Raw genomic sequence first — 22,222 nt, 5'->3', positions numbered from 1 at the left:
GCTGCCCCTCATGTTTTGCAGTTCTCATGTGTCTGATCCACCTACCATCTCTCAGAGCACCCCTTGTGAGAAAAAAATTGCTGGTGACATGCTCCTTCCTGACAATCCCCTTGGGGGACAAAATAATGATCTCCTGTATGGGAAACCCGAAGCAAATGCATTATCCTCCAGGTCAGTCAGAGCCCAGGGGGTGTGGATGGGCCACCAGCGACTAAAAAGTGCCTCAAAGCCACACAAATCCGAGTTGGCCAGTTGTTACCATCAGTCTGCACAGAGCGTGGTCAGGGCCCACGGCCACCTTTGGGCTGACCACATCCCCATGGCAAGATGGCAGCTTTCTCCCTGGTCTGTTGCTGGAATTGCCCAGAGACTCAGAGATGGTTTCAGTCCAGCTTCTTTAGGGAAACAGTGGGGAAGGAATGGGGCAAGATCTTAGAGGGGCAGGGTCTGGGCCTCAGACTTCGGAACTATATTGTTTTGCTTTTCCAATACTAGAAAATAATACTGGGATGCCCCAGCTGGCTCAGTCTGAAGAGCCCTCGACTCTTGATCTTGGAGTTGTGAGTTTGAGCCCCACATTGGGTATAGAGATTAAAACAAACAAACAAACAAACAAACTAAAAAAAAAAAGAAAATAATACTGTGCTTCTTATGCTCAGACTCCTTCCAACAACAGCATGAAGTGGATACTATTATTAGTTCCCATTGTACAGTTGAGGAAACCAGAGTATAGGGAGTCAGAAAGGTTTTCAAGGTTCGACAGGTGAGTCAGAATTCACATCCTAAGGGTAAGCCCCTCTTACCCACCATTTTATTTTCTTTCCCACTGCTCTCATCCCAATAAATAGTCGGCCAAGTTAGTCTCACTGGGCCAAGTTTGAAGGCCACCACTACAGTCGAGCCTCTTCACCCAACCCTGCCTTGTTCTTTGCTTCTCTAAAGCATTCATCCAGATGACACTGATTGAGGGGTGAGGGTGGAAAGGGATGGTAAAGAGATGGAAGGAGGGATGGAAATCTAGGGGGAAGAGAGGAACATGAGGCAGGAGGAGGAAGAAGGTCGGAGATGGAGGGAGGAGAGAAAAGGTAGAGCCTGGGACCCCTTTGTGAACTAAGACTGTCTCTCATCTCTCTTGCCACCTTCTGGTCAGGCCAGCTATTGATTATGGGGTCTTCCTGGGTATGGGGTCTTCTGGGGCTGCTGGCTTTTTACCCTGTTCCCAGAGACGTCTCGAACAATATGAGGATTTGAGCCCTTGGAAAGCTGTGCCAAGTCTCAAAGGGCCAGAGACATATGGAAATGTGCTCAAAAGAACAGAAAGCTGATCCCCGTTAAAATATACTGAACAGTCTCTCGTAGACTGCACATGCCCCCTGCCCCTTATATGCAAGCATAGACAGTTGACTCTTGAACGACAGGGGAGTTATGGGTATTGACCCCCACGCCCAGTCAAAAATCTGTGTTTAACTTTTGGTTTTCCAAAAACTTAACTACTAATTGCCTACTGTTGACTGGGAGCCTTACCAGACACAAACAGTCAATTAACACATACTTTGTATGTCGTATGTCTTCTATACTATATTCTCACAATAAAGTAAGCTAGAGCAAAGAAAATGTGCTAAGAAAATCAGAAGGAAGGGAAAATACATTTACATGACCATGTGTATTTGTTGAAAAAATCCATGTATAAGTGGACCCCCACGGTTCAAACCCGTGTTGTTCCAGGGTCAACTGTATTCACACTCTCTTACTAACCAGCCTCTCTCTGTGTCTCTGAGCTGACTCTGCCACTCTATCTCCTCTTGCCTTTCCATCATGCCACCCTAGCATGTCAGCATCTTTGGGTCTAATGGAAGTCTTTGACTCAAACACGGGTTGAGTGTTTTCTAGCTCTTTCCCTGCACAGAATCCTAAATAACATGGCATTGTCCTCATGGCCTGGGCTTGGGTTTGGTGTCTGTGAGGATCTCAGGCCAGATGCTCACCTGCAGAGACGAAAAAGATGCCCGCGCTGAGGATGACGTTGTGTCTACTTCGGTGGAACTCGCTGGCTGCCACGCAGAGCCCCCCAAAGAAGAGCAGTGTGACGCTGAGGATGGGGAAGACACTGGAGGCCCTCACAGCCCCTGTGGAGAGAAGGGGAGAAGGTTCCATCTGTGTTCTGGCCAGCCCCAGGCTCCACCCACTCCAGGCATGGGGTGCCCAAGGGGAAAACAGCACATGAGCAGGAGAGAGCCTGCATCTGACGTGAGCGTGAGACCAGTATGGTAGCTCAGGGCCCTGTGCCGGAGGCTAATGCTCTACAGTCACCATCCTGAAATTCTTAATCATTTTATCTTCAAAGTGTGTGTGCGTGTGTGTTTAAGTAGGCTTCACACTCAGCATGGAGCCCTATGCAGGGTTTGAACTCATGACCCTGAGATCTAGACCTGAGCTGAGATCGAAAGTCACACAGTCAACCACACAGGTGCCCCCTGCATTGTGTTTTATAAGTAAAGTCTGATGAGTCAATGGAGCATGCACTGGGGGGCTTGGAGCTTTGACCCTACCACCCGTCATCTCTCCACCTGCCCACTCTCCCTTCTCCTTGCGATGGGACCTTAGCTACCCATTCTCCTGCCCCAACCAATGATCACTGCCAGCCTTCATTCCTGGTAGGGGCTGAGCATGAACAAAGGAAGAATCAGGGTTAGGAGCAAGCTCCAGGCACCTGCAAAGCTATGCGTTTACCCCTTGAGTGTCTCTGTGCCCTCCAGGGGAGTGTGACATTGAATAGCAGATAAAAGGTATCATAACAGATCAAGAAAGAAAGAATAGAAGAAAAAGCTTTTTTGCCTGTGTTTTGACTAAGGAGCCTGGGATTTTCATGTGCACTGGACCCTGCCAATTACGGTGCCAGTTCTACATCCAGAGACTCCCATCAGATCACACGCTGTTCACCAAAATGCAGAACCTTTCCCAATATGCACCTACATTTGCATAGTACTGGGTCTGGCAATACTCAATATCCACTCAGTCACTGAGTGAACAAATGAATTTATTTATTCATTCAACAGTGAATGAATGCAGGCATTGTGCTGGGTCCTGGGGTACCAGTGGAAATGTGTAACAACCACAAGGGCACAGGTGTTGCTGTTCAAAGTAGAGGCTGGTTGAGGGCCTGAAGCAACTCCTGGAGGCTCCTGAGTTAACTCTTCAGTTGCAGCATCATGGAGAGGTCCTAAGGTTCTGGGGGAGGAGTCCTATGGTGCGGATCGTCGTATTCGCCCAACCAGTATATAAGGGTATTTCCTGGTATGTCCAGACCAGAATATACCAGTTGAATTAAATTCTGTGTTCATTGGTATACAAAAGAGTCCCTGGCCTCATGGGGCTCACAAGCCAGTTGAGTTGACGGGCAGGAACAGCTGCATAATTTGTAGGACCCAGTGCAAAACAAAAATATAAGGCCTCTTGTTCCAAAATTATTAAACATTTCAAAACGGGGACAGGAGAACATTGAACTCTGTGAGGGCTCTTGGAAGGGCGAGCTCTTGTGGTTGCAAGGGCTGTGTGAACCAGACTTGAGCTGGGCCTGGCTGGGTCCGGGGTGGTAGGCTGGAGATGGTGAGAAGTTGTGGATACATTTCTAAGGTAAAGCCACCTGAATTGGCAGTGGATGGTGGGCGACAAGAGCTGAGAACCACATCCATGTCTGTGCTCCGCCGCTGAGCCCATGGTGGCACCCAAAATGCCACTGGGCACGTGCAGGTATAGTGGGTGGCAGAAAGGGTTGCAAGTTCATTTTTGGCGTTAGACATTTCAAAGCCAAAAGTTCAAGGCTTTCAAGTCCTGTATTCATGGTGACCCAACTCCTTGTTTCTATTCCCTATTGCACGGAGGTGCTTATGTACCAACTACCAACCTCTTTTTATAATGTTATGACTCTTAACTGCTTTAGCTAACAGGGTTGCCTGGGAGGGGAGATGGAGGAGTGGGGTGAGGGTCTGAGGGCACACAGGGGTGATATTCTCTTAATGAGAAGAAAATGAAAGCATCCTTTTGCTTGCTTAAAGATAGCCATCCCAAATCACCCAGTGTTGGCATCCAGGTAGACCCAGGGCCTGATAAAAGGGTCCTCCCCATCCTTCTGCTTCCATGGTGAAGTTTTGGGAAAGGCTGGACCTTCTGCTACCTTTAGTCCCTAGGTTGAGGGGTATCCCCGGAGGGGGTCCTGGGGTCCTAGGTGGGCACATGAGCCCAACTATGGACATAGCTTATTTATAACTTCTCAACATTTACACATATGACCTATGGGTTTCCATTTGGACCCTCAGCCCAGGACCCCAGGACCCCAAACATCAGGGGTTGATCTGCCTCCAGTGGTTTCAAATGAACTCAAATGTGAACAAACCTTTAAAGCGTTCGTTTACATTGTGTATTTGCAGGAATCGCTCCAATATTCAATGTAATGAGTATAATTGATTTAAAAAGTACCCAAAAAATCTTTTTAATTCCAAAGTATGATTAAAATATGATTATGCCTAAAGGAAACAATCTGAACATCTGAAGCTATTGAACCGGGTTGGTTATAAAAGCACAAATTTGAAATGTGTGGCTATAAGATGTGTGAAGGTGGCTGCAGTAAGCCTGTGGCAACTGACTGGTGGCCAGAGCCCACTCTTTACCCCACAAATGAGATACATGGTTGCAGGTGCCTGCCTCAGGACATTTGCTGCTGCCATTTTCGCCAAGCCAGTGTGATCTACTCTATGTTTATTTTAGCTCAGTGGACACATGGTAGCTTCAGAATAAAAAGGTTTTACTGTCTTACCCCCTCCGCCTTTCCCATCCCTTCCTTGCCTTCCTTCGTCTACTGTTCCTTCTCTGCAAACCATCTGGGGTTAAGTTGAAGTCTTAGGAGTTGGGGGTGCATCTTGTTTCATTATAATTCTACCCGGAGCAGGCATTGGAGCAGGACCTGGCTAAGTCCAGTGCTACACCATGGAGAGTGTCTCGTCAATAGGATGGGCCAGTAAACCTTATGCTGTATGACAAAGCTGTAGTCTGCCCTGACAGCACTTGAGAATGAGGAAACTGCAGAAAAATCAATGTGCTGAGTCCCCGTCCCACTACAGCGTGGTCACCACAGAAGCTGGTAGCTCACACATTGGAGGGGCCAGAGAGCCCTGTGGGAACATGCCCCTGGCTGGTCCTGTGACTAATGGTGAAGCATGTGTGGACCGTGGGATGGCAGCGAGGACCGCACTTTCCCAGAGGGGAGCAAAATATATTGTCAGAAAAGCAATCCACCTCTGGGAAGAACTGAAAATCAGTGAAGAACTGAAAATCAATGCTGAGAGTTGTGAAATAGAAGTTAAAGCTCTGTTTCGCCTCCAACAGGGCAAACGGCACAGTGTTTCAGTAAAGGAGGGAAGAAAAACGAAGACAAATGATGGGCACTTGGTAAAACCCCACTGGAGATGACTGTAAAGCCATTCCTCAGAGGAGGTCCAAATAGAAAGCCAGCATCTCTAAATGTGACCTGTGTTCCCCATACCACGTTTTTCTGAGCAGCTGGTACAAATCCTGGGAGGCATTTGGGTAAATCCCAGTAGTCTCATAAGGACTAGAAAAAGAGAAATGGTATATTTATGTTTTAAAAATTTCCTCAAAAATGACTTTCTTACTTGACCCTACTACCACTTATGTGGTTATAGGGTTCAAGGCCCACGTATAGACCTACAGCCCACCTGCAGACTAACAGGGCTGAGCAGGGCTGCAAATGGTTGTAATTTTAAAACCACTATTCTTGGGCTATGAGTTACAAACCTAATCTGAACAGGACGCTTTCTTGAAGTTTTTATTTATTAGAGTGGTTAAAGACAAAAACCCAAAGAGGCAAACCTTGCATATGACATTCCCTCAGAGTAAATTGGTCAGTCCTTTGAAATTCTCTTTTGAGTGAACCTGACACACATTTTTGTTGAAGAAGTTACACGTAGATGACACTAAATCCCATGGTCCCTCTGTGCCCAGATCAACGTCAAGGCCATACCTGCAGCTGGACTTTGCTATTGCTTGGCCCGTGCAACAAAAAAGAGCGAAGCTAATTGCTTCATTGACTCCATGCGGGGCCCTGGGCTGAGCGTAATGTGCGTGAGCTTATTTAATTTCCAAGAGTCCATCACGTGGATGATGTTATCATCTCCATTTCTGACTAGATGAAGACAGTTGGGGGACGGAAAGGTTAAGCAGTTTGACCCAGGTCTAACGCAGCCAGGAAAGAGTCAGACGGGGCTAAAAGCCCAGGTCAACCAGAACCCAGAGCCCTTGCACTAAGCCACCACATTCTGCTGCCTCCCGTGTGTATTTATGACAGTCCCATGTCGCATCCAGGTTACCAACCTTGGGACAACCCCAGGAAGACTCTGGCCCTGCCACAATGGGATTGAAACTGCAGAGAGGTGAATTTGGGTTTGCGTATATTCTACCGAGGTTTGCCCCTTAGGACCGTGCCCATTAGCACCTCACCCATTAGCACCTCACCCATTAGCACCTCAACTCAGCTCTCTCTGGAAGGTGAAAACTTGTATTCTAGTTGAAAACTCCTTAGATTTTTCTCCTAAGCAGACTAAAAAGAATCTTTCAGTTTTGACTTACCCACTTTCCCCCTTCTATTTCTAGTTCATTGACATTAAAAAGACTTAGATATCAAAATCACTTGAATGTCTCTGCCTAGTGTCGAAGGTCCCCGGGAGCTCCTTTGGAGGTATCCATTTCCAGGGGTGGGTACCAAGGAGCCTCAGAGGCAGCTGGGTGACTGCAGGGCCGCCCCCACCCCATCCAGAGGAGACCCAGAAGTGGGGACTCACGCAGGAGGTACTCTGCTGTGTCTTGTTCATAGTCAGCGTCTTCAGGGAAGTGATCGATTTTCTTGCACACTCCTCGGAAAGCCCCTGTGGAAACAAATTGGGCTTGAGCTGGGGGGGAAGAGCCAGAGGCCTTGGGGTGAGCCTGGGTCCTCACCCCCCCAGTGAAGATCCTTCCCTGGTTGTTGCGGGCTGTGCATACATTGGCTCATCAGCATGTGTCCTAGGGCGCAAATGAGACCAGTACAGGAGAAAGGAAGAGAGAAGCAGAAGACTTTATTTCCTAGAAAGTCTGCTTCCTAGATTTTGCATCATGTTGGGAATCTACGGAGAAGGGCAGATAGCTACGAACACAATCATTCATCATGAGGACTGTCTTCTCTTATTTATCCTCCCCCACACCACCACCAATTGGTGAGGGAAAAAAGGAGAAGGAAATGGAACTCGTATCTACTAGTTTTCCCTTTTACAGATGAGGAAACCAGGCATAAGAATTTTGCTTGAGCTCACATAGTACGTAGTAGAGCCAGCGTTCCAGTCAAGATCTGCTGACTCCCAGGTGTTGATCCCGGGCATAGATTCAGGAGTAGCCCACTGTCCCTGATACTGCTCATATCTGACACAGGACTGTCCGTCCCCTCACCCCTTCCCTCACAGAATGCACAGGTGCATCTTGGGGAAACTGCCAGCATTTGCTTCCTCTTCTTTCTTCAATATCAGTTTGACTTAAATCATCCTGGGTGTTTGATAATCCTTGTGGGTGTTTGTTAACTAGCCAATTAACTGATCTCTGGGGCATCTAATGGCTCTGCCAGTTCTTATAAATGACAACAGTTTCAGAACTCCTCACCATAACACAGCATGAAATTATACATCATTGTTCTTGTCCTGGTCTGAGAACATGGTTTGGAGGGAAGGGGCAGCGTGGTGTCCTCGACTGCTGATCATGCAGATCTAGCCTTTTTTTTTTTTTCCAGCCCAGCTACTGTAAGGATTAAATAAGGCTATATATGAAGAGGAGATAGTTTTGCAAAACTCTAGGTGTGCCGTAATAGCAGCCAGCATTTATTAAATGCTTCCAGTGGGCTAAGCACAGGGCCGAAAACTTACATCCCTTCTCTCATTTACTCCTGTCCACCGCACTGGGAGGTAGGGCCTATTAATACTGACATTTGATGATGAGGTAACCCAGATCACAGATGAGATTGAGGTATCGCAGCTGGAGAGGAGAAGAATCGATATCTGAATCCAAGCTTCAAAGCCTGTGGTTTTCACTGTTGCACTATGGATGGCACCCATTATTATTCTGTCAATAATTATCTTATAATAATGAGTACCACGCGTTTAACCCCTGCTGTAAGTAGGCTCCAAGCCAGAGGCATTTCCCAATAAATGCGGTGCAACATGTGAAGCATCCCCTCAGTTCTGATTCTTTGCCCACCAGGCAAAGAATGGATTCAGAACCAAGAAGAGGGGTTCTGGAGAAAAGATTTGCGGACTCAAGGATATTTTTGGAAGAAACACAGTCATAATTTCTTCCCTGATATGAAAAAAAGGACTTCATTTTTTTCTTGTTTAGATCTTATTTTTTTTAAAGATTTTATTTATTTGACACACACACACACACAGAGAGAGAGAGAGAGAGAGAGAAAGAGAGCACAAGCAGAGGAAGTGGCATGCAGAGGTAGAGGGAGAAGCAGGCTCCCCACTGAGCAGAGAAACCGATGATGGGCTTGATCCCAGGACCTTGGGATCATGACTTGAGCTGAAGGCAGACACTTAACCAACAGAGCCACCCAGGCACCCCTCTTGTTTAGATTTTAGAGTTCCATTTACATACTCCTCTTAGTTTATAAAGCCCATTCCCTTCCAGCTAGCTAGATAATAGATCAGATTAAGTCACACACGCTGAGCCCATACCACCTTCCAGGTGCCATCCTAGACCTTTATGTGTTTTATCCTCTATAGCTCTCAAAACAGCCTTATGACAGCGGTTTAGCGCCGCCTGCAGCCCAGGGCATGATCCTGGAGACCCTGGATCGAGTCCCACGTCAGGCTCTCTGCATGGTGCCTACTTCTGTCTTTGCCCCCCTCTCTCTCTCTCTCTCTCTCTCTCTCTCTCTCTGAGTCTCTATGAATAAATAAATAAAATCTTAAACAAAAAAACAGTCTTATGGGATAGCTATGTGGTATCTTGATCCCTTTTAACAGGTGAGAAAACAGGTGTAGTGAAGGGACACAGCAATCAGTGGTAGGCTCAAATGGAACTCAGCCCTACTCTAAAGCCAAAGTTCTTAACCACTATTGTGAATTGTACTCTTTTCCCGAAATGTCCTTTGCCAGGTGGCTTTATGATAATTTTGTGATCTGTCTGCAGCTATTGATTGTGGCAATGAACTGGACCAGTGGTTTTCCCATCAACTAATGGTTTTTTGATCTACACTGGGGGCCACCCAGCAGGGCAAAGGCAGTGGTTGGTTATGGGACCAACTATTGTTAGTCTTTTGACATACACCACAAAGGCTTTTTTTTAATTTATTTATTTTTTTTATTTTTTATTTATGACAGTCACAGAGAGAGAGAGAGAGAGGCAGAGACACAGGCAGAGGGAGAAGCAGGCTCCATGCACCGGGAGCCTGACATGGGATTCGATACCGGGCCTCCAGGATCGCGCCCTGGGCCAAAGACCGGCGCTAAACCACTGCACCACCCAGGGATCCCAAAGGCTTTCTTTTTAAAGTTTTTTTTTTTTTTTTTTTTTTTTTTGAGAGAGAGAGAGAGAGTGCACAAGAATGAGTGGGGGAGGGGCAGAGGGAGAGGGAGAAGCAGACTCCCCACTGAGCAGGGAGATGGATGCAGGGGCTTGATCCCAGGAGCCTGAGATAGTGACCTGACCTGAAGGCAGATGCTTAACTGACTGAGCCACCAGGTGCCCCACAGAGGCTTTCTTCATAGGAATAAAAGGTTCAGCTGAAGATGATATGTGAACACTGCCAAGATAGACCAGTCAGAACCACCTGGGAATAAGGAGCCTCACACATGCCTGCACTTGCTTGTGAAAAAGGCCTTACCCAACGTGGTGTAGGTCAGCTGGAAGCTAGAGCTTAGAGCCCACAAACATCAGAAGCTCCTGGAGAAAGTCTCACCAGTATTTATGGTCTAAAGCAGCCTGCCACCTGTTCTTAGGCCCCTGAGCTAAGAATGGTTTTTGCATATTTAGATGGCTGGGGAAAAAAAAGCAAAAGAAGAATATCGTTTCATGACATGCAAAAAACTATATGAAATTCAAATTTCAGTGTCTGTAAACAAGATTGTATTGAAACACAACCGTACCCATTTGTTTACGGCTTCCACCCAATATGGCACAGCTGACTCGCTATGGCAGAAACTGCAAAGACAAAAGTATTTGCTATCTGCTTGAGGAAAATTTTGCTGATCTGTGGTCTAAAGAGCCCTGTCCTGGGAGGTAGCACAAAAAAGGGGAGGCTGGGCCTTCCGGGAGCCAGAGGACATAATCCAGGCTGGTTCTTCTAAAGGACATAATGTCTAGGGCAAATCTGGGTCATGGGATGTTTTGTTTGATGTTTTTGCTTGTTTTGTTTTATTTTTTTACCTGCAGTGTTTTAATGCCTATCTTGTTGTATATTTTTTAAATCAATATGCTGCTGCAATTTAAAATTCAGGATCTGTCACATGAAAGCCTCATTTGCAGCTTCTCTTAAAAAGAGGGGGAACTCTGTCCCACATTTCCATGTATAAACAGTCCCCTGCAGCTGGGCACCTGCAGCCCCCTGTAGACCAGGCACAACGTTTCCAGCTGGCCAAATTCCCCACCTGGCCCTATGGCGCATGAGGTATCTATGGCAAATGACCTCTGCAAACCTCAGTTTCTTCTATGGAATGATGATAGTAATAATAACAACATTGTGGAGTTGTCACGAGAATTAGCTGAGGCTCTAAGAGTAGATAGACTGTCGGTCGGTATTCTCAGCACGTACTCTTTTAATCAGACAATGACGTAAACCACTTAGTACAGCTCTTGGCACATAGTAAGAACTCAATAAATTATAGCTATTACTACCATTGGTTTTGGTAGGTATTTTAGGACCAGAAGAGACACATTGGTGCCATGATGAGATTTAAAAAAGCAATATAAAACGAAAAGGAATCAAGAATTTCCCTGAGGAAGACTCCACGCTGAAGACGAAGCTGCTGGCATCACAAGTCATATACTCATCAAAAAGTGAACTTGGCCATTCATACAAGGAGCATATTGCCAGCTCCCAGAAATAACCACTATTTAGCATTTCTGTATATTTCCTTCCAGACTTTCTTCCCCCCTCCATGCTTTCACACACAAATGGTTTTATAAAATTGAGATCATGCTGTTCTTCTCACTTACATTTTCTCAGGAGTATTTCCCCATCTCAGTAAATCTAAGAAAAATAGGATGGGGTTGGTCTTGCCCACAAACTGCAGAGGCCAGAACCAAGAGAGATGTTGAAAACATATACCCTGCAAAGATGAAGTCAGGACACAGGGACAAGTGCTAGCCCCCAATACAGTTTAAGCCAAGGCCCTGGGGCAGAAAGAAGCAGAACCCAGCAATGTGGTCAACCAGGAGGAGGAACAGTGGTGGTTGGTCTGGGTACAGAACTGGTGGTAACAGGAGAAAGGTGATGGGAAGACAGGGTAGGGCAGATGTTAGAGCTAGGAGAGAACACACAGACCCCAGGATCATGAGATCCCGGGACCCTAGGAAGAGGTCTGGAATGGCAGATAGAGCCAGGGCAGAGTTCCTGACATGTTGAAGTGAATAAATTGTAGACTGGTTTTCTTTTTTTTTTTTTTTTTAAAGCAAATCCACTCTTTTTTTTTTATGATAGTCACACGCAGAGAGAGAGAGAGAGAGAGAGAGAGAGAGAGGCAGAGACACAGGCAGAGGGAGAAGCAGGCTCCATGCACTGGGAGCCCGACGTGGGATTCGATCCCGGGTCTCCAGGATCGCGCCCTGGGGCAAAGGCAGGCGCCAAACCGCTGCGCCACCCAGGGATCCCTGTAGACTGGTTTTCTGCACAGAAAAGATTATGTCAATGGTTCATCTCTGGCTCAGACAATGGAAGAACATGTCTTTCATAAGGGGGAGGGGACTTCCTCTCAACCAAAAATCCTTCTAAAAGGTCAGCTCCTAGAGTGGCTCCTGGGTGGCTCAGTTGGTTAGGTGTCCTGCTTGGGTCGCAAGATCAAGCCCTGCATTGGGCTCCACACTCAACAGGGAGTCTGTTTGAGACTTTCTCCCCCTCACCTCTCTGCTCATCTCTCTCGTGCTCTCTCTGTCTCTCTCGCTTAAATAAATAAATAAGTCTTTAAATAAAATAAAAGGTCAGACTCTAGAAATATTCCAATTAAAATCAAGAATGAGATAGAACGCTCACCATCACCTCTGTTATTTACCATGGTTCTACAAGTTCTAGTGCAAGAAGAAATAAAACAGAATAAAGAGTTACAAGCAATAGAAAAAATAGAACAAAATTATCATTTTTTTCCAAGTGAGAGAACACTCTATTTGAAAAGCTCAAGGCAATTTGCTGGAGAAAATATTAGAATGAATGAAAGAACTCAGTCAGGTGGCTTCTTCCAAGATACTAAATGACACAAGGAAGCGGTGATAATTAAGTCATTGTGGTACTGACATTTAAGAATAACATTGATTAGAATAGTTTTCAATGCAGAGAAGTATCACAGGGAAAATAAGAAGCAGTCCATTATCCCATGTTCCGATAATCCCTGTTAAATTAAAATAGAGGTGTTCATAGATGGAAAATTCAAACAATATATTTAGAAAGGCATAAGATTGAAAGTGAAAGCATTTCCCTCATCCCTGAAAATTCACTCACCTGTTACTTGGTAGAGTGATTTCTGTTAACTGAATGTTGAGTGAATCATGTCTACGCTGAGATCTGAAGGGTAGTTAAAAGATCGTCAAGTAAGGGAGGCGTGTTGCTTCAGGCAGTGTGCAATAGCATGAGTGTTGTTGTGGGAGAGGAAAAGGCATTTGAGAACACAGAGTAACCCAGGATGTTGAGAGCATCAGTGGTGGTTGGTCCGGGAGGTGGATCCAGTGGTTCCAGCGGAGATATGGTAAGGCAGTGGGAACTGAGGTAGGGCAGGTATGAGATTTGGGTTGTGAAGACCTGTTGGTTCCACCTTAGTCCTTCCCTCCCCTCTCCTTCACTAGGAATTTACTAATGGCCAAAGCAGAAGATTCTGGGCCTCAGAACTTACATTTTCATTGGGGAGAGTTCATAGATTCGTAAAGAGATGAAAAAGATCCTTGTGGGCTTTGAAGGAAACAGAACAGGATGATGTGATGGTGATCATGCATGGGGTAGGGGCAGACGGTGAGCAGGGTGGGTGGTGGTGGTGGTGGTGGTGGTGATGGTGGTGGTACTGGTGGGGAAAATTTGGGCTCCCACCTGGATGAATTGAAGGAGCCAGTTATGCGAAGAGTCAGGGAAAGGGCTCTCCAGGCGGAGGTGCACTGAGGTGGGAATGAGCTTGGTTACTTTGAGGAACAGAAGGGAGGCCAGCGGGGTGAATGAGGGCCCTATTGTGGCGGATTTACCGGGTCACACTGTAGAGAGAACAAGCCTAAACCACCTGCTATGCCAAGTTTGGGCAAGGGCCAGATAGAGCTTTTCTGGGTCATCTAAAGACAGCTCTGCTTCAGTGTTTTTGGGCTTAAGTCTGGAAATACTGGATCCAGAGCAGACAGATTGGGATGGGGAAGCATTACTTTACTTCCCCGACCTTCTCAAGATTGTAGTCCTGAAGGGAGACCCTTCGGAGGGGCTGCTGTCCCCTGAATGTCCTTCCTCCAACATCGGCAGAACCTTCTAGATGAGATCCTCCACATCTGCCTCTTCTGGACTGTAAATAACCCACACTGATGGTCCTGGGGCAGAATTTGGTGGCTGTGGCACCCCTCAAGCTAATAAAGGGACATCACTTCTGAATAGTCTCTGGACAGTTACCATGTGCTCAGCGTGAGGGTGGGCACCCCTAGCCAGCGCATCCAGCCCAACGCAGTGCCCAGAACCTGGTCCAGCCCAGAAACCCTGCCAAAACCAGTGCCCGGACCTTGGCACCCATCACATCCACCAGCCCAGCTGGGGCAACCATATTGCAAACTCCCAAAGTCCAGCTCAGAGCTCAAAACCAAGGCTAACTAGAGACCAGAGCACTGGGTCCAGAGACAGAAGTCTTTTGTTAGGTCCCCATTGTGATGACTTTGCCTTGAGGAATCAGGAAAGAACAAACATCAGGTTTGTCTACGCACCGGGAATACTTCAGACAGCAAAAGTAACTGCCTGACTGTAAGAATGTTTGGGTTCTTGGTATAACAGCCGGTGTTTATTACAGAGTTTAACACAGTGGTTTTCAACACAGGCTGAGTATTGGAATTACTGGGGTGGAGGCTAGAAAACACTGCTGCTCTCTGTTCTACCCCAAGATTCCTACTTAATCCGTCTGGATATCTGGAGTTTTCAAAGCTTCCCAGATGAATCTAACTGCTCAGCTGAGGTTGAGAACTACCGCCCGTCAGGTGAGTCCTCTTCAAAGTAGGGACCTTAATTTCATAGTAAATAATGATGTTTGAAGATGTGCTTCCACTTTCATCTTGAAAACGAAACCATCACTTATAAGAACATGTTTCTTTTGTCTTATCTCTTCTAACTATGCACTGGGATAAGCAAAAGAGTAAACTGTGTTGATTTTCACTGGGAAGAGGACATAATTTTTTTCTGATAAAAATCACATGAGAGTCCCACATGAAATCCTTCACTTTCCCAGCCGGATTGTAAAGTATGACTTTCACAACAGGATCAGAAAGTAGGTCCTTTTTGCAAAAAAATATTTGAGTACATCATTATTCTCTCAAGAGCTCCTCTTAATCCTTTGATATTCAAATCACTTGGATGTGCCTAGCACATCATCCTTCTTTGTTGGTTTTTCCTTCTTGCATTGCTAATGGGTGTCCCTCTTCCCAGCTCCAGGGGACCCACGGCTGGCATAGCACGTCATCCTCACGTCCATTACCACGAAGCTCTGTGTATTTTGCTAGATACACAATCTCACTTTGCAATCGTTTTGCCTCTATTTGCATTGGATTGTCCCATGTTGACAAGAACTGACGATCAGAGAGAGGCTGCCAGACAAAGACTGTGAATTACAGGGTAGGACATGGGGTGGGGGCGTGTGTGGAATGGGGTTGGAAGGGTATTTTCGTTGAGCCTGGTTTTGTAAGTGGTGAGGCCATTAATGTACATAGAATTTGCTTGTCCATGCAACCTACCATGTGTAGGGATTTGGGTAATGAATTTCTGGATAGTGGGGACCCTGCACTAACCTGATCAGTCTGAGCACGATGGAGCACGGGGTATAACAATTACGGCTCACGGCTTCTAGTAAGAGAACCAAGGAGTGAGTGAGTTCAGTAGGAAGAAACATCCTCTTCTGATGTTACTGAGCTGCCGTTGGTGCACATCCTAATCCAGATGTCTACTGAGGTGCCTGTTTTGCATTAAGCTCTGTTGTGGGCACTTGGGGTTTATCAGTGAACTAGATAGGTCTGGATCTCCAGGCTATGAAATATATATTTTTTATTTGTTTATTTGTTTTGGAGAGAGAAAGTGCGAGCAAGGCAGCGGGCAGAGGGAGAGGGAAAAAGAATCTCCAGCAGACTCTGTGCAGAGCATGAAGCCTGACACGGGGCTCAATCCCACAACCCTGAGATCATGGCCAGAGCCAAAATCAAGAGTTAGGCGCTTACCTGACTAAGCCATCCAGGTGCCCCAAGGCTGTTATATGCTAACAGGGAGACCTACCATGAACAAAGAATAAATGCAACAAAAGTTTCTATAAAAAGGAAAAGGTAATTTCAAAGTGTTCAGTATCATGGAAATAATAAACCCTAGAGGGAGTGACTCAGGGAGGGACAATCATCAGATTGGGTGGACAGGGAAAGTTCCTCTGAGAAGGTGGCCTGAGTGACAAGATGAAGCCAACCATGGGGAGATAAGAGAAAAGAGCTCTCCAGGAAGAGAGCATCACATATGCAAAGGCCCTGGGGAAGGATGATGCTCAATGCATTTCTGGAACCAAGACAGGTGAGTAGGGGGAGAGCAGGTCTGTGAAGGAGCCAGATGATGCTTTAAGTAGCTGAGAAACACAGTCAGATTTATAGTTTTAAAAGACCTCTTTGGACGCCAGCAGCTTGCAGAGGGGTGGGAACAGAGTGCATGCTCAGAGGAGTCCCTGAAAGCCACAGTGAACCCTTTGAAGAAGTAGCTGGTGACTGGGGGTGGAAAGGCAAGCCAGCCAGAGTCCTCCCACATCCACGCAGAGAGATGCCTGATGGAGAGAGTGTCCTGTCTTGGAACCAAGTACAGAAAATTTAGCCAGGAGAAAGGGACTATGGGAGCCACCTGTCCTTCTCTGCACCCAGTTGATAGGCTTGCTTTATTTCTGAAGAGGCTGGTGTTGGGCACTTTGCTTGATCAGCCCATTGTGGGGGCTTGGGGCAAAATGCTTTCCCTGGTTCTTAATTATTTGGCTAACTGCAGGTCCAACTGGAATACCAGCCTAGCCCAAAGCTCAGGTCCTAGCCAGTCCCAGAGCCCAGAGCCCCATCCATCCAGGCTGAGGTGGTTCTGGTCTACCATCCTGTCCTCTGGCTTTCCTTCACAGCCTGGCACCCAACATAGCACCTAGAACTGCATAGGCACTGGAGCAGGATTGGCCCATGAGGCATGCCTTTGGGGTACCAGCAAAACACGGGTACAGAAAGAGAACGCGAACTGGAAATTACCTGATATTTGACTTTTACCAAACCGCACTGAAATAACATGGGAAAAAAATCAGAAGTGTGTTTATCTACCTAATTGAATAGCTTAGTGTTTTTATTTTAATGGTGGATTATCTAGGAGGATGGTGGGCACCATAATCACTTGTGAGCTTCTGCAAACCTTCCTAATCCTGCCTTGGTCGGCCCTCACAGGAGTCAAGAACTCTTCCTGTTTCCATAGCACAGAGGAGGCCGTAGTTGTGGCAGGGGCTTTGGGGGAGAGGCCTGAGGCCCCTTCATCTCTATTGCTTTGAGGCGGTGACATCTCTCCTCCAGAGGTGCCTGGAGAAGTTGGATCCATCTGTGTAAGAATCAACTGGGCCCTTGTTTAAAAAAAGGGTGGTGGTGGAGGGAATGTCTAAGCGGCTCAGTGGTTGAGCACTTGCTTTAGGCTCAGGTTGTGATCCCAGAGTTCTGGGATTGAGTCCTGTATCGCTTCTCCCTCTGCCTATGTCTCTGCCTCTCTCTGTGTGTCTCATGAATAAATAGATAAAATCTTAAAAAAAGAGAAAAGGATGGAGGGGTGCATTCCTGTGCCCCTTATAGGATGCATAGTTAGAGTCTGAGAACCCAATGCTTCTTAGCAGGCACCTCTCAGATTCTAATGCACATCAGAGTCTGAGAGCCACCGTCTGTAGCCAGGGAACCAGAATCACGCCCTGAGCCAAAGGCAGGCGCTAAACCACTGAGCTACCTGGGCTGCCCAACAGATGTGTCTTTTGCAAACATTTTCTCCTAGCCTATCGCTTGTCTTCTCATCTTCTTGGCATTGTCTTTCCAAAAGTTTATTTTTTTAGCACTGATTTGGCACTTCACTAAAAAACAGTAATCCAGTAGAATTTTTTTTTTTTTAGTGGCATCTTTCGGGCAGCCCAGGTGGCTCAGCGGTTTAGTGCCGCCTTCAGCCCAGGGTGTGATCCTGGAGACCCAGGATCGAGTCCCCGCGTCGGGCTCCCTGCATGGAGCCTGCTTCTCCCTCTGCCTGTGTCTCTCCCGCTCTCTCTCTCCCTCTCTGTGTCTCTCATGAATAAATAAAAAATAAAATATTAAAAAAAATAAAGTGGCATCTTTTAACTCTTGAGAGAGATGGGCTCAGATTTCTGCCCTTACAAACTCTGTAAACATGTTGCAAGATCAAACCTACAACATTGGAGCCTATGCTAAACTGTGTATATAGAAAGTCAGGCTTTTTGACATTTTGCGCCATTCTGACTCTGCTAAATGGAGAAAAGGGAGAGAGAGAGCCTCCTGGATCTGTTTCCCGCTACTCTGAACTGCTCATTTCAACCTTCACTGGTCAGCTCTGCCCAGCGCTAACAGATTTGCTCCCAAGCAAATCCATCCCAGGCCCTGACATTTATCCAGCATCTTTTACTCTCTTCTATTCATTAAGCATGGGTGGTTGCCATGGCAACCATTAACTGCACCTGACATCCAGGAATAGTTCGGGCATTTTGAGCAAACACCACACTGGGATTTAGTTCTGCAAGGTAACCTTGCAACCTCTGTGGACATCGTGGTTTCTGCCCTGCATCTGAGCTTCCCTCCCGGCCCCTTGCCCGGCTCAGGGCCTGGGGCAGGAGAAAGAAGGCGGGTGTCCCTTTCTAGATTGCCATTCCCCTGCCCACTCTCACCCACCAGAGTCTTTTTGAGCTGCAGTATGATGGAGGTGTGGCAGGGTGTCTCTGGGTGGGATGAGTACGTGCAGGAGAGTATGTGATGGGGTAGGGGTGCAAGCGGAGGGGGGGGCATCTGGGATTAGCCTAGGTGAATGCAAATGCATTCCAGGAAAGCAGAGAATGGAAAGGGGTCTCGGTGCGGGTGTGACTACGTATGTGTGGGCTGGTGAGGGCGTGTGTGTGCCCGTGTTGCACTTGGAATGAAACCACACACTTAGAGCAGAACCCATTGGCCCTTCTCTCCTCTCTGCCGTTGCACCTTGTACTCCTCCTCTCAGCTCTCCCTCTTGCTGTCCTCTAGATCAGCCTTTCACAAACTTCAGTATGTGCAGGAGTAGCCTGGGCGTCCTATGAAAAGGCCGGTTCTGAAGCTGGGGGTCCAGTGGAGGGCCCGAGCTTCTGCCCCTTTTGGGATTTCTTTTTTAACATTCTTTTTTTTTTTTTTAAGATGTTATTCATGAGAATATACAGAGAGGAGAGAGAGAGAGAGAGGCAGAGACACAGGCAGAGGGAGAAGCAGGCCCCATGCAGGGAGCCTGATATGGGACTCGATCCCGGGTCTCCAGGATCAGACCCTGGGCTGAAGGCGGCGCTAAACCGCTGAGCCACCAGACTGCTCCCCTTCTGGGATTTCTAACCAGCTCCTGGGTGCTGCTGATGCTGCTGGGCCGTGGACCACACTTTGAGTAGCCAGGCCCAGCTCTCGGTCCTGGCTGACCCCAGAAGGAGGGGTAGGCTGGACCCTACCACAGAGCTGCATCTGAGTTTCTGGATGCGGCCCGGTGTTTTTGAGAGGCTCCACGAGGTGATTCTAATGTGCAGGGGTTTGAGAAGCACGGCTCCTGCTCTGCTCGTCTCTGTACTGTTCTTCTAACATGCATTTTACGTCTGTGAGGCTTTTACATTTGCTGCCCTGTCTGCTTGACCACTCTCTCCTGGCCCTTGGCAGAGCTGCCCTGGCTCATTCTTAGCATTTAGTTCTCTTCTGTCTGCCTTGAATACTTCCAGTCACTTCCTTCATAGAGCTTAGGATTGTTTGTGAGTGTGCTAATTATTTATATTTATTGCCTTATTTTCTGACTCCTTCACTAGAATATAGGCACCACTCTATCTCAAACATCTCCCACGACATCTCATTCGAAATAGGTCATATGTATTTCTCGAATGTCTGTCTGCTGTGCATTGCATCCGAGGGAATCTCAGACAAGGTGGCTTCCTGTGGGATAATGACAAAAGTCGTTAACCTGGCCTGTATGGTTCTGTGTGATCTGGCCCTCGCCCACCTGCGGCTTCTTCTACCCACACTCCATGTGCATAGGTTTTGTTTATCTCACCTGCCTCAGGGCCTTTGCACCTCTTCTCTGTCTGCCCCATGGATCATTCTTCTATCCATTCTTTATTTGATTTATTCCTATTTGTCTGTAAGATTTTTAAAAAAGATTTTATTTATTTATTCATGAGAGACACAGATGGAGAGAGAGGCAGAGGGAGAAGCAGGCGCCAGGCAGGAAGCCCGATGTGGGACCCGACCCTGGGTCCCCAGGATCACTCCCTAGGCTGAACGCAGACGCTTAACCGCTGAGCCACCTGGGTGTCCCTTGTCTGTAAGGTCTTATCATAAACATGTCTTCAGGCTGATGCCACCTAATTACCTGTTTCCACTGCACTCTATGCTTTTGTTAGGGGGAGAACATATTATAAATAAATAGCTATAGGTTTAGTTACATGTCTGTTTGTCCTACACTACTATAAATTCCAAGAACGCATCTTCATCTTGTGTCCTGCTGTCTTTACAGTGCTTGGCACACAGAAGGTCATTAAATAAACAAATAAGTAAATGAAAGGATGAGTATCGAGTATTTCCTCCAAATCTAGATTCTTTTCAAAGCTTCTCGTGCTGGCATCTCTTCACTGGCTGAGACCCTCCTTTTATTCCAGAGCCTTTGAGAGCCTGGGCCCTTGGCTTACCCCTCTCCCTCTTCCCTCTCCCAGGACTGTGGCTTTTTTTTTTTTTTTTTTTAAGAGACATGTATGGTTCCTCCTGAGGAGCTTGCTCAGGCTCATAGCATATTCACCATGCCTCCTTCCTGTCCCCTGGGTATGGCCTGCCAGCCTCAGGCCTGGAGCCTACCATCAGGGGTCATGAGCTAGGTGGGTTCTGGACCAGGAGGCCGTGGGGAGAGATCCTGGCATGTCCCTGTCTGATGGTCAGAGAGGCTGAGGTCACTAGTCAGTACCAGTACTCTGGAGGGTATGTCTGTCCTTGCTGCTTGAGGCGTATCCATTCTCCTGTCCTCTGCTAAGGGCACCCTGATTCCACCACAGGGAACCACTTCTCTTCCACCGCAGCCCGAGCGTGTGGCTGGAACCCCGGGGTCCTCTCAGGGGTGGGCATTACCAATGAGTCCCATATTTTCCTGGCTGCTGTGGTTGGCTGAAGGGAGGGCACATGACCTAGATTTAGCCAATCAACAAATTCCACCTCCCTAACCAGAGTGTTGAGTCAGGCAGGGATGGTCACGTGACCTAGTTGGTGCAGGGGAAGATAGTCCTGGAGGCTTGGCTGGGGCTATTGTGAAAGAAAAATGTTCTTTCAAATTGGGTTGCTACAGAGTAGGCTGGAGCTTTCAAGGTCTTCCTCTCGGAGAGCAGGCTCAATGGTGAATCCAAGGCAAGAACATAGAGCTGAGAGGTGTTGAAGGTCTGAATTCTGATGACATCATTTGGACCCCTGGATCCCACTATGCCTGAAGTCAGTTAGTCCTTAGATGTTTCAGTTACTTAAGCCAGCAGCCCTGGCTGCTTATGATTATTTGAGATGGGTTTATATCGTTTGCAACTGAAGAGTTTTCACAAATTTGTGGTCACCTCTTTGGGACCATAATTTCTATGATATATCAAATGCTGACTACGTAACTAATGATAATAATGAGAATGAAATAATGAAATAATAATCATGAATTAAAGAGTAATAATGAAATAAAAAAATGACAATGAGAGATTCTGTTATGTGCCAAGCCCAGTTCTAAGAACTTTAGATCTAATATGTTAATTAATTAATTAATTTTTAAGTAGACTCCATGCCCAGCGTGGAGCCCAACCATAGAGCTTGAACTCACTACCATGAGATCAAGACCTGAACTGAGAGGATGAGTCAGATGCTTAACTGACTGAGCCACCCACGCACCCCTAGATCTAACCCTATTTGATAGGTATTATTATTATCATTACTATTATTATATACTAATTTTATTGATGAGGAAACTGAATCATAGAGAAATAAGTAACTTGCCCAAGATGACCCATCTGATCTATGGCCGACTCAGGATTCAAACCCAGAATCTGACTGCTGAGTCCTGCATGTACTGCTATCCTGCCATGGCCTCTTTTTCTCTCCTCTACTCACTGTACTGTTTGATACGTGTTATCCTGTTTCCTCCTCATACCACGCCACTTGAAAGACGTCAGCTCTTGTTATGACCTTATTACAAATGTATAAATTGAGGTTCAGAGAGCTTAAGTGTCTTGCCCAATTAGCAGCGCCCACAACTTAAATGCAGGTCCTGCTGACTCCCTGAGTGTGCTCTCTCATGACTAGCTAAGCAAGGGCTCAGTAACCAGGCTCTCCCAGGCCCTAATACCTCCATGGGGTCTTCTTGGGGCATGAGAGTTCTCAGCCTATGCCCAGCATGGACCCTTTTCTTTCATTAAGTAAGGGTATCATCCTTAGGAATCCAAAGCTCCTCTTCCTTTTACTCTAAGTTTTTCTTACTTCTTTCTTAAAA

General features: G+C 46.8%; 1 protein-coding gene across 1 annotated transcript in view; it reads right to left on the bottom strand.

Moving 5' to 3' along the window:
* The window catches only part of CACNG3 (calcium voltage-gated channel auxiliary subunit gamma 3), an 83,650-nt gene that overhangs the window by 4,720 nt on the left and 56,708 nt on the right, over positions 1-22,222 (bottom strand). The window contains exons 2-3 of the mRNA XM_055339390.1: positions 6,855-6,938; positions 1,986-2,126 (exon numbers count right to left, since the gene is read on the bottom strand). Coding sequence (XP_055195365.1) covers positions 1,986-2,126; positions 6,855-6,938 — 225 coding nt within the window. The remainder of the gene's footprint in view (positions 1-1,985; positions 2,127-6,854; positions 6,939-22,222) is intronic.

The sequence above is a fragment of the Nyctereutes procyonoides genome, unplaced genomic scaffold (genome assembly GCF_905146905.1).
Source record: "Nyctereutes procyonoides isolate TBG_1078 unplaced genomic scaffold, NYPRO_anot_genome, whole genome shotgun sequence".
Lineage (NCBI taxonomy): Eukaryota > Metazoa > Chordata > Mammalia > Carnivora > Canidae > Nyctereutes > Nyctereutes procyonoides.
Note: the sequence above shows the minus strand (reverse complement) of the source record. Positions and strands in the feature narration are given on the sequence as shown.